The 15,381-nt window shown below is 39.5% G+C and overlaps 1 protein-coding gene across 1 annotated transcript in view; it reads right to left on the minus strand.

Moving 5' to 3' along the window:
• LOC110040166 (rho GTPase-activating protein 21-B-like) overlaps positions 1–2,912 on the minus strand; it is a 31,770-nt gene extending 28,858 nt beyond the window's left edge. The window contains exons 1-2 of the mRNA XM_089284727.1: positions 2,623–2,912; positions 2,128–2,532 (exon numbers count right to left, since the gene is read on the minus strand). Coding sequence (XP_089140853.1) covers positions 2,128–2,154 — 27 coding nt within the window. The 5' untranslated portion in view covers positions 2,155–2,532; positions 2,623–2,912. The remainder of the gene's footprint in view (positions 1–2,127; positions 2,533–2,622) is intronic.
• Between the last annotated feature and the right edge of the window lie 12,469 nt (positions 2,913–15,381).

The raw sequence follows: 15,381 nt of genomic DNA on the forward strand, positions 1-15,381 counted from the left end.
ATCCAAAATCTGGAAAGCCAGACTGGTAAAGGAAATATTTTTGCTTCTGGCTTTTCATGTGGTAACTGCACATTGTTAGCATTGGTAATCAGTACATGTTATATTTTGAATGTAAAAGTACTGAAGTAAAGTTTTTATTAAATGTATGAACAATTCAGAAATGTCAAGTATATATATAAAAGTTACCAATGAAAGTATACCACACAAGTAAGATATCTACATGATGTAAACTTTCAATACTCAGTTACAACTGTAGTATAATTATGCATACGTTAACTGCAAATTTGTGACTGCTCAGGCAAAAAATTATGTACACTGACAGGTTTCCGTTCAAACGGCAAAGAACTGTTCCCTTGCTGTATAACATCCATTCATGATCAATAGGAAGCCATTCAAATGGCTGGGGTTATCCATTTAGAAAAATATTTAGCTGTTTGAACAACTGCTGTTAGCCATTCAAAAAAATATTCATCTGTTCAAACAGTTGGGACTGTCCATTCAAAACAAAATGCAGCCACAGGAATAGCTGAAGTTAAACATTTGGAATTTCTCTCAGCAGAAGCAGTCACGATGTTTAACACAAACACAGATGTACTGTACACTTCAAATAACACTAATCCATTAGTTTACATAACCCTGGTTGTCAAAAGTAGCAGGCAGCCGGCAAAAATCACCATTTTTTTTTGTGATCTGCTAAGCTGTGTGTCTGATTCTGTGCCGACGCATACTGATTTTCAAAATAAAAAGTTTCATGCTTGCCATTATCACTGCGTGCACTTTACTTTTTGCAACTGCAAGTCAAAAGTAGATAATTAAAAAACTGCATTTGTTTATCACAGCACTGTGAAGGTTTGTCATAAAGTCAATCTGTCGTTTTCTACAAAGTCTGGTATTGTTAAACAATGAGTAAAGTTTTCTTTAGAAAACTAAATGACATGTTAGTTAAGGTTACAAAAATTAAAATAATTTGATTTACCACAAACAGGGTAACATAAATATCAAGGAGTAATTACACCTAATAAAATACTCATAATCTTACTTTTAATTAACAACAGTCATAATTAATTTACATTCTATGCCCACAATGTGAAAAGACCCGTTAAAATTCACTCATTTGCAGTAAAAGCTTTTCCTAACCCATGATTAAAGAATGCAATTTTAATCTGAAAAATTATATACAATCGCCCTTCAAGTGAAAGGAAATGACAGTTTTTCCACTTGGGTAATCTTGCAAGCTAATAATCAAATTTTTTCCAATCTGACATCAAATAAAAGAAAGGCCATCCAAGTTTGTGAAGGTCGTCAAGTTAAAATGAATGTTGCGCCAAAAATTTCTTATTCATTCGATCGTGCTTAACAACTAACACATGCTTCTAAGGCTAAACTGCTCAGACACCGAGCGATTGCGGGAAAAAATCGCCGAGATAAAGAATGGATCAAGATAGTTATCTTACATGAACACGGACAAAACAACACAAAGAGTGGTCAATTCTAACACTACGGAAACACAACATTAGCGTAAATAACTTCGTTAGAACCTATTGTGTTCAAAAATAACAACACTGTTAGTCCTAAAGACGAACGCGCTCCAATAGCACAAACATGGTCCAAACCGAGGCATTCGATTTCTTTTACCCAAGACTTCTAAACGATATACGCTATGTTCGTAGAAGAATCCTTCTTGCCTAATACTAACACTTCACACAGCCGAAAGAGGATTACTTAAAGGCGGTTTACTAATAATCTTCCATTTATGCGAATGGTTTTTTGCGTTGACATTTTGCGTGAGAAAATATGCTCCACAATAGCGTTTACAAACGTGTGGCATTTTGTGACATCGGACACAGTCAAGGCAAATATAAACAAGTTACTCAGTTTAATTTACGAATCGTGTAAAACGTGCGAGCTGCTGTTTTGGTTTAGAAAATTTACAAAGTGTAGTGTAGAATATCAACTGACAGCAACTAGGCATTCAGTGGAAGCTAACACGCCAACGAAAGGCCATTCACTGAGGAATTTTCACAAACCCCCGCCGGAAAAATTGCAATGTTTAGAAATAGCGATTGTCGAGTTGGATCAACAAAACCCGTAACCTCTATTTAAAACAGAAGCATTGTGATAACTCACCTCCACGTTTCCTCTAATAGAAGCCATATGTTTCTGTACTACAGCTAAATTTAACCCATGTCGAAGAGCCGAGCGAAGGAGAAACAAACTCCAAGCACAATCGTAAAGATACACCAACAGCAACTGAAGCCGCAATTCCCGCAGTTCTCGAAATAAATTGCTGTAGTTGATAATTCGTAATTACACGTTTATATTCCAATGTTACAAATGATTCGAAGACCTTTTGCGATGGTCAGCTAGTCAGGGTGGCGATGCCGTCCCGCAAACCAAATCACAGATCTGCGAAGGAGTAAAAATGGGTTTGACCTTGAGAAAGGCTCCTATAATATTAGGCTCATACCGACCAACAGGCTGACTTCCAGGACAAACAGCACACTTTGAGCTCGTAAATTCAATTAATACACCCTGAAAAATCAAAGAGGGATAACTGGCTGTTGCAATGATATAATGGGCGTCGGCACACAATCATTCAGGGAACACATCCGGCATTTTTACCCGAGTTTTACGCACAAACGTCCCAGCTTCCCGTGAGAGAGGTGGTAGATGAGTTCGTTCAAAACAACATTCCATAAAGCGGATGCTCCATAATTCGACGTATATTACCACACATGCAAATCGCCGATACAACCAGTAGCTGTAATGCAGTCCTCTGTAACCGTCAATGGTTTTGTAACTTGCCAATCTGGCAGCAGTTTGCGGAGCAAAACTTTCAATCTCAACAACTAATCTTCTCGGTCTTTAGCTAGCGCCGAGCATAACCTGTCACGTGACCATAAATTCCGATCCTTCCTTCAGATTGACTTGGAAATGAGGCTAGAGTAATAAAAGATGGCGCGGACGTCAAATTTCAGCAAATTTTGATTATTCCATCCATTCTTTTAATCCACTTATGGCGCGTTCCAGCTTTAAAGCAGACCGTGCCTCGCATTTTCGACAAAAAGCTAACGAGCATGAATTTCTGAGCACTTTTCGTGACATTTGACGCTCAGTCATATCAAAACATTGTTAGGAATATGATGCCAAGACGTCATTCAAAATGAGGCCCACCGGAAGTGAGAAAAGATAAGATAAGAAATCAATTTGGAGGATAAATTTTCCTTTTATTGGCACCTCAGATAGCCTGGAGTATACATTAATATATATTTAAAACGAGTTAAGGACAACGTAGCTTATAATACATTTGCTACATAAATTATTTACCGACTACCCTCCACCCCCTCCCCCCTCCTCTATTTTTTACTGGGTCGCGTGGACTCGGCGGAGCATCATCACGGAATATGCAGTTCACCAAATCACTTCCTGCTCGGCTTCTCGATCGTTCAATAGCAGACATTTATTATAGAATTATATACGTCAGGGGTGCGGTTGAAACCACACCTCAATGATGAACTATTTTCAGCTCTTATCTTCTTGACTTGCTAAACAATTTAACCCTTTACCTGTTTTGTTTTTGATTATGTGTGGCAGTTTAAAGACATGTAAGGTGCCTAGTTACTGTTTCTTTTTAGAGCGGGAGAACTAAGAACGGGAACTGACGGAACACTTAATATGGTTTTTAATAATGACATGGATTTGTGACATCATACCTTTATATTTTGCAATATTTACAAGCCTTACGAAGGGAAATTGTACATTAATAGTGCTAAAGCCAGGAGAGTTTCAGCTGGGGGATTTAAACTGAAGTAGGATTAAAACAAAACTGGCAGGGAAAATATGAGTTTAATTCATTAATTTGTTAAAACTAATAATCCACTTTTAAGAGCAAATTAACCAGCTCGCTTTAAATGGTATCTATTCAATCTGAGCTCTTTTGAAACAACATTTCTTACAAATAGTCGAGGATACCTGATCAACTTAAAAAGCTAGAGAAAAATGAGAGAGAACCTTGAGAATAAGTCGTGAAAATCAAGCGCCATTGCCGGTAATCCGCAAACTGGTTATATTCTGTGCATTCAGGGACACAATCCTTTCTTGAGACATATCGGCAGTTAAACTTCAGCGGCGGAGGTCACTCATCGTCTATTTACCAAACTTCCCTGATCTGACGATTCTGGCTCTGTAGGAGACGAATTCTGTCTAGTTTTACGAACTGGAGGTGTTTGTAGCCTGTTCGTGCACAAGATCTCGGGCACTCTAACGATGTCACACGCTACTCCGTGCTGCACTTGAATTGAGTACCAAATTCACCCGAACTGCTTTATTTTTACCGATTGACTGCTAAACTACAGAAATGCGGGCCGATGAACAATTGCCCTAATACCACTTGTGGCGTCATCACGATACCATTTTGCCAATAGACCTTCCCTGAAAATACCATAATATTTTTCAAACCGCAGCCTCGCATTTAGGATGCAAAACCTTAGTGCTGAACGTGCCATGAAACAACTTCTCATAAAACTAAAATTTGGATAATTAAACGCGGGCCGCGAATATAGGAAAAAGTCTGAAAAGTAACAGTGTACTTATTGGTTTTCCTCTGTTTGTAATATTACAGAGGAACCTCCACTAAAATGGGTTAACAAAATCAGAGGAAAAAACTTGCGAAGTTAAGGCGTGCGACCACATCGCGATATCGATCATCAGGAGCGCTTTAGCAAACCACGAGTCCACGACGGCGACGCCAGCGAGAACGTCACTAAACAAAACGTTTCATGAGCACAGCAATATTTCTGTAGCTTTCTGTAATGAAGTGCGTTTTGAGTCTTGGAACATTCCTCACCATCATATCTGCAAAGCAACAGCGTGGAATGATCAAGTTCCACGAATTTTGGAGAGCTTGAACTGCAACGATCTGCAACGGCTTACTTTTCGAATTTGATGACGTCACGTGAACACACCCTATCAACCGAGCAGGAGGTCTGTATGGGAGAATCTTAACCGAAGTCGTGCGTACAGACCGAACACGCAGTGCCAAAGTTTGCTCATCCTTTTCGTGTTTTTGTTTTTTTTCTCATCTGGCTTTTTGGCACTTCCATATAGATATTGTTAGAAGAAAATACAAAAAAAAGTTATAACAATGGGGTGACAGGCGTACACAACTCATATCCACGTGTAATAGCCGCTTTGAAAGTTTTGCTCGAGCTAGTATATCTTTAATGATCTGCCCCTTTTGTATGGTGCGATAGCGGGATCTTTGAATGTTTCGCTAAGCAATAATCCTTTGTTTTTAGGAGTCACTGACTGAAAATATCGAGAAGGCTGGCCAGGTTAGAAAAATCGAAAATCCTGAAACTTTGCCTAAAGAACACTTTTAGGGAGCCACTTTCGAAAATATTATTCCGATTTTCTTACAATTTAAAAGTCTTCGAGAAATTCGCAATAAAAGAAAATATAGCTTTTTGCCTCATTAAATATGCAAAAAATATCTGGAAAATTGACAAAGTTCTCGGTATTCACATTGAAACAATTTGCAAAACTAGAACTCGGGGTAAACTTAGCATAAGAGCTTTACTTTTCTTCTATCTAACAATAGTCAACAATAGGAAGTTTTAAATTTTTCAAGCATTTTGAAGGATTCCGTCGACCGTTGAAGAATTGCCTTTTCAAGCCCTTATGAAAACGGCGAAAATTGCGTAGTTTTACGGGCTTAAAACGCATCTTGGTATGTCCGATATGGAACTAAAACAAGTACTGTGCAAAAGAGTGTCGTTTCTACTATGATAATATGGAAAAGAAAATTCTGGGCAATCGAGGTTCACACAGGTAAAATGCAAAAGTTCGCGACAGTCTCTTCTTAAATTTGCATAATGCGGTATGTTCAAAGAACTCTATTGTTGAGCACTCTAGTCTGTTTTTGTTCCATTTGTGGGCCATGCTTTGTGGGAAATATACAAAAAGAGAGTTGATTCATGTCGTTATTACAACATTGTTTCATAATTATACGCAAGATACAAAAAAGCTATAGAAAAAGCCCAAAATATAAGTTCAAAGTCACATAGATTAAACACGCTGCATGTATTACGTGACTGGCGTCACGTAAGATATATTTTCAGTTAACTCCCAATTGGAATTCCTCGATTATTGAGGTTTAGGCACTTGATTATAGTAGGAGCATATCGGGGTTTGTCTTTCCCGTTTAAATACACTCGATTAGTCTGCAAATATTCGAAAGGAGACTGGTCTTTTAAAGTAAATTTTAACATTTGTCTAGATTTTGATCTTGATGGAAAACGAATTAATTAAATACACGAAATGAAACGAAGAGGTTTTATTAACGTGATCCAGCCAGAACAAGAAAGCAACTTTTCTTGACAAATAGAGTAAGACTCTTTGAAATCGATCTCGCGATCTGACCTCGGTTGGAATTCGGCCTAGTTCAAACGTCGCGTTTCTGCCGTTCCGACCTCAAATAAATTTGTCCCGGCAGTGGCAATGACAAGAGAACAGCGGTGATTCCAAACGTCGAGTTCAATCAGTCGCGCAGAAGATCGAGAGACGCTTGCTTTGCTGAAGGCCATTTTAAATGCTACAAATATTAGCAACGGTAGCTGATGCAGCAGGCTATGAATTCAGTTCGGCACGGTACGTAAGAGCACGCCGAAGCCAAGTCGCGCTACACGACATGCAAACTTTATTCATTCCCGGGGGGGGGGGGGGGGAGGCTCATATAAAGATAATGGGGGTGCTCGTCGTACATTTTAGGGGTTAATCTTCAAAAGGTACACCGCGAGAGCTTTTGCGGTACCTTTTACAGGGATTGAGCCGAAAAATATGACAGGGGATAATGTGTTATGTAAACGGTTGTCAGTTTAACCATCGATTTTCCCTCTTTGTTTATTATTTGGAAACTATTAAGGCTAAGTAGTTGAAGACACCAACAAGGACAAAAAAAAACAGTTTTAGAAATATATCGAGTAGTCATTCTATGAAGAGACTTCTCAATTTTCAAAAAAAGTTCACCTAGCCTTAGGCCCAGTTCAGACGCCGAACTTTTCATGAGCCGAACCAAATATATTGAATTAAGTACATGAAAAGTTCGGCGTCTGAATCAGTTAAGAACGGCTATTTGAATTTGGAACGGCCCAGCCGCTCTTCCCGCCTAGCTCAGCCGGGAATTTCGGCTTTGGAACGGCTTTGATTCAGACGTCGAACTTTTCATGAGCCGAACCTAATGCATAACTTATTATAACGTATTTTACAAGCAGTTTTTACTTTGCCTGAAAATCGCTGACATTTCGATGTGTTTTGGTTTAAACTAAATAAAGTTCGGCGAATTAAGTTCGACGTCTGAATCAACAGGTGTACTTTTGATAATTTGGGTCGGTCCAAATTCGAATTAAGTTCGGCTCATGAAAAGTTCGGCGTCTGAACTGGGCCTTACAAACGATTGTGTTTGCTGGCGCGCGTTCTTACTGCCCAAATTTTTTGTTCCAAATACTGATTGAAGAAGACCAAAAGTTAATCAAAGTATTTATTTCGACCCGATAATGGGCAAACTAAAACGTCTTTTAAGCCCGTAAAATTACGCAATTTTTGTCGTTTCCATAGGGCCTTGAATTCTTCGACAGTCGACGGAACCCCTCAAAATTTAATTAATATAAAGCTTTCAATTTGCTTAGTTTATCCGGTGTTCTAGTCTTGTAAATTGTTTCAATGCGAATACCGAGAACTTCGCCTCAAGCGCGGCAGTAGCACGAAGTTTGAAACCATGCATGCACTCAGTTCGGCAGGCTGAATTAAAGTCGGCGCGACTACTTATAGCACGGCAGACCTGGCTTCGAACGGCGTGCTCTTGCCATGCACGTGCCGAACTGAACCAGGGACGGCGGAGCCGGGGTGGGGGCTTAAGCCCCCCCCCCCGTCCCCTCAACTTTTTACCACGACGATAGTTTATTTTGTTTTAGTATGAGGTACAAATGAAGAAATAAAAAAGACGGAAAAGAAAACGAAAAAAGTCTGGTTGACTACAGATTTACCAAGAATTTACAAAGCTACAACCTCGTACCAAATCTGTAGGAAGCTTTTCATGTTTACATAGTTTTAACCTTTCCGCAGCGTGCACTTCCTTCCCACACATGGGGGGGGGGGGGGGGTGGCTTGTGTAAAAGCACAGGTCAGTCAGTACCAAGGCCGTGATATATCATGGAGGGCTGAGAAGGATGTATCAAGCTCACAATACCTTCAAAATACATTGCTGTAAATGCACTAAAAGTACCTTCATCCACTAGGTTGATTTTCTTAAGAACTACACCATTGAGAATGTCAAAAATACCATTTCCGAGCCCCTAGATTTAAAATGTTTTTTGGGAGAAGGATGTCCCTAGACCCCTCTACAAACTTGCGCCGGCACCACTCGTTTTCAAGCCCCCCACCTCCACCCCCCCCCCCCCCTCCTTCCTTCACTTGAAAAAAGACTCCGCCGTCCCTGTGAATTCATATCCTGCTGCATCAGCTGCAGTTGTTTTCTAGCATTTAAAAAGGTCTTCAGCAAAGCAAACTTCTTCCGATCTTCTGCGCGAATGAATTAAATTCGACGTTTGAATCTTTCATAGCTTTTTGTCACGCCACTGCCGGACCAAATTTATTTGAGTTCGGCACGGCAGAGGTACTACGTTTGGACTAGACCGAATTCCAATCGAGGTCAGATCGCAGGATAGACATCAAACAGTCTTACTCTATTCTTCAAGAAAACCTGCTTCCTTAGTCTAGCTGGATCACGTTAATAAAACCTCTTCGTTTCGTTTAGTGCATCTAATTAATCCCTTTTCCATCAAGATCAAAATCGATACACAATGGTTAAAAAATACTTTAAAAGGCCAGTCTCCTTTCGAATATTTGCAGACTAATCGAGTGTGTATAGACGGGAAATACAAACCCCTATATGCTCCTACTATAATCAAGTGCCTAAACCTCAATAATCGAGGAATTCCAATTGGGAGTTAACTGAAAATATATCTTACGTGACGCCAGTCACGTAATACATGCAGCGTGTTTAATCTATGTGACTTTGAACTTATATTTTGGGCTTTTTCTATAGCTTTTTTGTATCTTGCGTATAATTATGAAACAATGTTGTAATAACGACATGGATCAACTCTCTTTTTGTATATTTCCCACAAAGCATGGCCCACAAATGGAACAAAAACAGACTAGAGTGCTCAACAATAGAGTTCTTTGAACATACCGCATTATGCAAATTTAAGAAGAGACTGTCGTGTACTTTTGCATTTTACCTGTGTGAACCTCGATTGCGCAGAAATTTGTTTTTCCATATTATCATAGTAGAAACGACACTCTTTTGCACAGTACTTGTTTTAGTTCCATATCGGACATACCAAGATGCGTTTTAAGCCCGTAAAACTACGCAGTTTTTGCCGTTTACATAAGGGCTTGAAAAGGCAATTCTTCAACAGTCGACGGAATCCTTCAAAATGCTTGAAAATTTAAAACTTCCTATTGTTGACTATTGTTAGATAGAAGAAAAGTAAAGCTCTTATGTATAATGTTGCACCCCCGAAAAGAACGACAATTAAATGTCGAAGTCGAAAGGAAACAGGTCGCATCATATTACACCCCTACCTAGTACCTCCAATAACGGCCACCTCTCCACAACGACCCCTAGATGGCTGTTGACTGTATGTGTCTTTGTATCAACCTAATGCTTTATAGGGATACTGAAATCTTCTGTGAATTTGCCACCTCTGTCATAGCCCCTACTGACTCAGCACCAAAAGATGATTGTGGAAAAAGTTCAGTGGGTGCCGCAAGCTACCGCCGAAAGTAACCATGACAACCTTTTAAGTAGCAAGCACCCAAAAATCTACAGGGCACTTGGACAACAAAAGGCACGTGACCAGGGTGGCAAGGGGGACGGAGTTCACCCAAAGTCTCTAGCACCAGGGTCCTACCCTGTCCACGGGAGGTCGATCATCTGTATGAAAAAAACATGGGCGCATACTTTGCGAGCCTAACACAGATCACACGAAAAGGATCCGTTTTGAGACCTTAAGGCGAACATGAAGGCAGGTAGACGATTCGCACGAGTCGATGGACATATCTGCCAAGCTCATATAAACATTTTTTGAAAGTCCGGCCAAATTCGGAACTGTAAGCTCCAATAAGCGGTAAATGGCCCGCCTAGATTAGCACTTGCCATCCGCGGGCCAAATAACATGTACTTTTACAATGAAAGAAAATAAAGATTATTGTTGTTAAAAAATAAGTGGAGAAAACAGAACTAAGCAAAATTACAGGCGACCCAAAACATGCATACAGTTCAGTGTCAGGAACATTGACGTCCAGCCAGTTGAAAATAATTAATGAGCTACTGTCGGTGACAGGGCGACGCGTGGACTCCGAATCACCCAGCAAACGTTTGATTCCCCGCAACACTCTCCGCAACCAATCAACCTTGGGCAGTTTTACACAAAGCAGGGATGGCGTAGTGGTGAGAGCGCTCGCCTCCCACCAATGTGTCCCGGGTTCAATGCACGGACCCGGCGTCATATGTGGGTTGAGTTTGTTGTTGGTTCTCTTCTCTGCTCCGAGAGGTTTTTCTCCGGGTACTCCGGTTTTCCCCTCTCCTCAAAAACCAACATTTCTCAAATCCCAATTCGATCCTTGAATGCACGGACATTTCTGAACGAGTTCTTGTGAACTCCTTGGTGCTCCGTGGGTAAACAAATTACATTTACATTTACATTTCATTTTACTACTTACACCACTGATACGTCTACTTACACAATTCAATTACTTACAACTGAATTACTTACGCACTACTTACAATACAATTACAGGTGCTACTTACAATTATACAATTTGCATAAATTACTCCCTGATAAAACAATGCGATACGATTACTTATTTAACTTACGATACAATTCTTACACTACTTACAAAAAATACGATTACTGATGCTACTTATATTCATGTTATAGCATTGAGCAACAATTTTAATGATACATTCATATTAAAATAAAAAAAGCCGTACAATAAGATGGGCATAATTAATTATTTTGGAATGAGTGCCCATTTCCTTTCAAAGAAGTTTTTCTTTTTGAAATTTTTTTCAGTTTCATATTTAATCTTAAGTTTCGATTGCAGTCCTTGAATTTTAGAAAGTGCTTGGCTTCTTCTGCAGTCCCGCAAAAACAATTTTTCAATTATTATGAAATAGTTTAATAAATTTGATAAAGGGCATCGTTTGGATAAAACTCCAAATAAAACGTTTTGTGCAGAAAGATGGATTGGCTGATTCGATAGATGGTACCAGTACGATTCAAAATCAGTCCAGAACGTTTTGGAGTGAGGGCATTCATCGAAAAGGTGATATAAATTCCCAAGTTCATCATTACAAAAAGTACATGCATCGTTAATTCTAAATCCAATTTTGCATAGTTTGCTGTTAGTGTAGAGAATAGAATTAATTACCTTGTATTGAAAGGCCTTGACATATGACTCAAGTGCAACCAAATGTGGTGATGAGAAGATTTCTCTGAATTGTTGGGTTGTGAAATTAAAATCACTCTTCAATTTGTGGATAATATTAGGAGATTGAGCTTTTTTTGACACCAGGAGCGAGTAATAATCTTTAGATTTTTTGTCTTTAATATCGAAGATTTTATTTCCAATTATAAGTGATGGAGACATGGTTGATATATCTAGGCTGATTTCTTTTAAATGTGAAGGTATAGAATGATGGAGGTCCGCCCATTGCAGAAAACTGCTTTTGTCAATTTTGTTTTTGTTCGAAAAATAGTTATAGGAGTCTGTTGTATCTACGTTAATTAGAAGATCGTGTATGTAAATGATTCCCGACTTAAAGTAATTTTTATAGTAAACTAGTTTGTTGTCTATTCGAATTTCTTTATTATTCCAAATAATATTTTTCCAGTCACTTTCTGAGGCAAAAGATTGAGTTTTATAAACCTGCGAGCCAGCGAGCCATGCGAGCCAGCGAGCCATGCGAGCCATGCGAGCCATGCGAGTCATGCGAGTCATGCGAGTCATGCGAGTCATGCGAGTCATGCGAGTCATGCGAGTCATGCGAGTCATGCGAGTCATGCGAGCCCTAGAACAAATGTTAAGATTTTTTATTTGTTACATTTATATTCACATGAAAACAAGAACAAGAGCAACGTAACAAAATGAATAAGATCGCAATATTAAATTCTTGCAATATTAAATTCTAAGGGAAGAGACAACCACATGCAGCAGTCAGCCAACCAACAAAGTTTTGATAACACGGAGTTGCCCTGAAGTACTGTTCTCTTTTTTCTTGAATGATTTTCAACGTGGATATCAATGAATGACAAGTGCCAATGGATACCATTCACCTACCCATTCGAGTAGCGGTGGGGCGGTGGAGCCGTACGTTTCTCTCAGAAAATTTTCTTTACTTTAGTCTTGAACCTTAATAAATTTTTGACGCATTGTTTTTATTTTTTGCGGATCCTGGGCGATTTGAATAGACAAAATTTTCTCCAAAAAACAAAAATGTGGAACAAAGAAAAAAATTCATCACACTCAGGGCAGCCATTACTATGCGCAAGACTTGGCACGATGTACAGTTGTTTAGAGCATTTTTCATATTTGCCGCACCAGCAATAGTTCTGGTAACCGAAGCGAGATTAGGATTTTCTTTTGGGAATATTTCAATTGTGGGCACTTTCGTAGCTAACTTTAAAATTAATTTCCCAGGGAAAGAGAGAGTACCCTGGGAGCGAGGTTGCACTCGTCCCCAGGGTCATCTCCGCTTTCAAGATGGCAGGCGGACGGTTTATAGCGATAGTTTAGTGATAGTCGGGCGCGAAATCTATGTTTCTTGGTGAAAAGTCGACGACCTCCCAGACCAATTGAAAAAAAAAATACTCGCAAAAATGGCTCGCATGACTCGCATGGCTCGCACCGTGGCTCGCATGGCTCGCTGGCTCGCAGATTTAGCAGACCCCAAAAGATTCGTGAAATTCCGACCACCATAACAAAAGTTCGTGGTAAAATTGAAAAGATATCGTATAATCAGAAACTTCATAATTGTAATTTAGAAAGAACAGACCTCCTACGGGCTCTAACAGATGAAGTAAATACGTCTTCCATGTTGAATTTGTTTTAGCAGAGCGAACCTTAAAGATTTGACCATGCTTTCCAAACCTGTCATTTTTAGACCGCCTTTCTCATAATCGTTTATTGCTGACACGCGAGTTGCTTTGTCTGTTCCTTTCCATAAGAACTTGAATAACAATTGATTCAGTTTATTCACAATTTCCTTTGGTGTAGGAAGTAACGAACATACATAGACGAACTTTGGGATTTAATTATTGTCACTTTACCATAAATAGACAGGCCCCTAGAGGACCAAATATTAATGAGTTTTTTAATACTATCTGGCCTTTCAATAAAGTTCTTTTCCTTTAATAGTTTCTGATCATATGTGAAATATTCACCTAGAGCTTTAATCGGGGTTTTAGGCCACTTACTACCAAAATGTCCTTCTTTACATTCTTTTAAAGATCCTGTCCACATACCTTTTTGAGCAATTGATCTTGAGACCGGAAATTTTTCGAAACCGGTCCAGTAGTTCAGATAAAACTTCGGCTGAGTTAGTATCTACTAATATCGCCGTGGTGTCGTCAGCACATAGTAGAAGTTTCGTTTCTTGCTCTTCTCCGATATAAATAGTCTTTTCCACTGTTGTTGTTAAGGAAACCTCATTGAAAATTCATGTTTTGACGTCATTGTCACGTGTCGCATCAACTAATTTTTATTCTCTCGGCTGAGGGGGATATCCCCTTACCCCTCTATCATCCGTGGAGCGAGCAGGAATTGTTCTAGCCCTCCGGGTGCCATCTTGTTTTTTTACGATGGGTGCCGCCATCTTGAATTTTTAATTCGGCTTCTGATTGGTCCAGATACCTTGATCGAGAGAGGTCGTGGGTCGAGCTGCCAGTGTCCGCCATGTTTTTGATCACATCGGTGCAATCTGGCCTTCTGATTGGTCGAGAGCTGTTTAAAGGGACAAATCCGGCCTTCTGATTTAAAAATTCACTAACGTGTTGTTGCGTGACTTTTAGTGTTAACATGCAAATTTAGGACAGTCCAATCTGATAACGTCAATTAATTTATGCAATAATGAATAAATCCGCCATTTTGTTACCATATTTGGCATCATGACGTCATCTCTTGGTCACATGGTCGAGAGCCTCATTTGCATACGTTAATGAGATGCAAATGTATTCGGTCCTGTATGAGCGTCCTTTACTACCTCGAAAGTTATGCAAATCCTCCACTGCGTCTGGAGTTTGCAAAACTGTCTCGAATTCTCAGAGCCCCCTCGTGTTTAGATGAGGCTATGTAATCACGTAAAAAGTGTCCTATTGCTTAAATCGTGAAAACGATGGCGTGCCTTCTTTGGCTGAGAGGTTAAAACCAATCGGCCATTCAAAAGAAGCTTCGGTTCGGGAGGTTTTGCAGGCATAAATCATTTAGATCTCCTCACGTACGTCCCAGCTAGGATCTGAGCTACCAGTTTACCGGGAACTGGGCAGCAATACGGTCGGATTGAGAACTTGGAATTTTTATTGTAAGTAAGACAGCTACTGAGGCTATCAAGATTTATACTGGAAATAAAGCGTCAACTGTGCAGTAAGGAATTTCCGTTAGCCACACGTGTAAGATCAAATCGTGCTAAATATGAATTTTTATTTTGCTGCGAGCCATATTCATCCATCTAACTGTAATTTTTTCGAGTGTTTTTCCTGCTTTTATCCTTACGTTTGCTTCTTTCAAGCTAGTTCAGGTTTTAATCATTTTGCAGCAGAATTCTCAACAAAGATTAACTATTCACCACGACAAAAGAATCTTGTCGAAACAGGTTTGTAATGATTTATACTGTTTTGGTAGGGAAAATAATAACTGGTCACACAAACCGCCGATATCCATGTGACTCGCGCGGTTGTAAGGTTTTTCCAAGCTTGTTGTAATTTATGGAAGCCTGAACGGCACCAACAAATGTTTCATAAAATGTCAGAAATTTATTCCGATGTGGATTGGATTTGGTATAAAATAGTGTTCAAAATTTTGTGATACATTTATGTCAAGGGTTGTTAATACCATACCGAGTGGGCAGCCGAAATTAAGGAGGGCTGAGTGGGGAGTGGAGCTTGTAATGGGAAATTTAATGGTGGTCTATTACTCATAAATATTGAATTTAATTCTTGATTAAGTAATTGTGAGGGGTAACCTGTACTACCCGGCCCTTCCATGCTAAGTCCCTATTAATATTAGTCTTTCACCCCAGGCCCCTGGAGACCCCGCCTC

Source organism: Orbicella faveolata, unplaced genomic scaffold (genome assembly GCF_042242905.1).
Source record: "Orbicella faveolata isolate gen_17 unplaced genomic scaffold, um_ofav_v1 contig_13, whole genome shotgun sequence".
In the NCBI taxonomy this organism is placed as follows: domain Eukaryota; kingdom Metazoa; phylum Cnidaria; class Anthozoa; order Scleractinia; family Merulinidae; genus Orbicella; species Orbicella faveolata.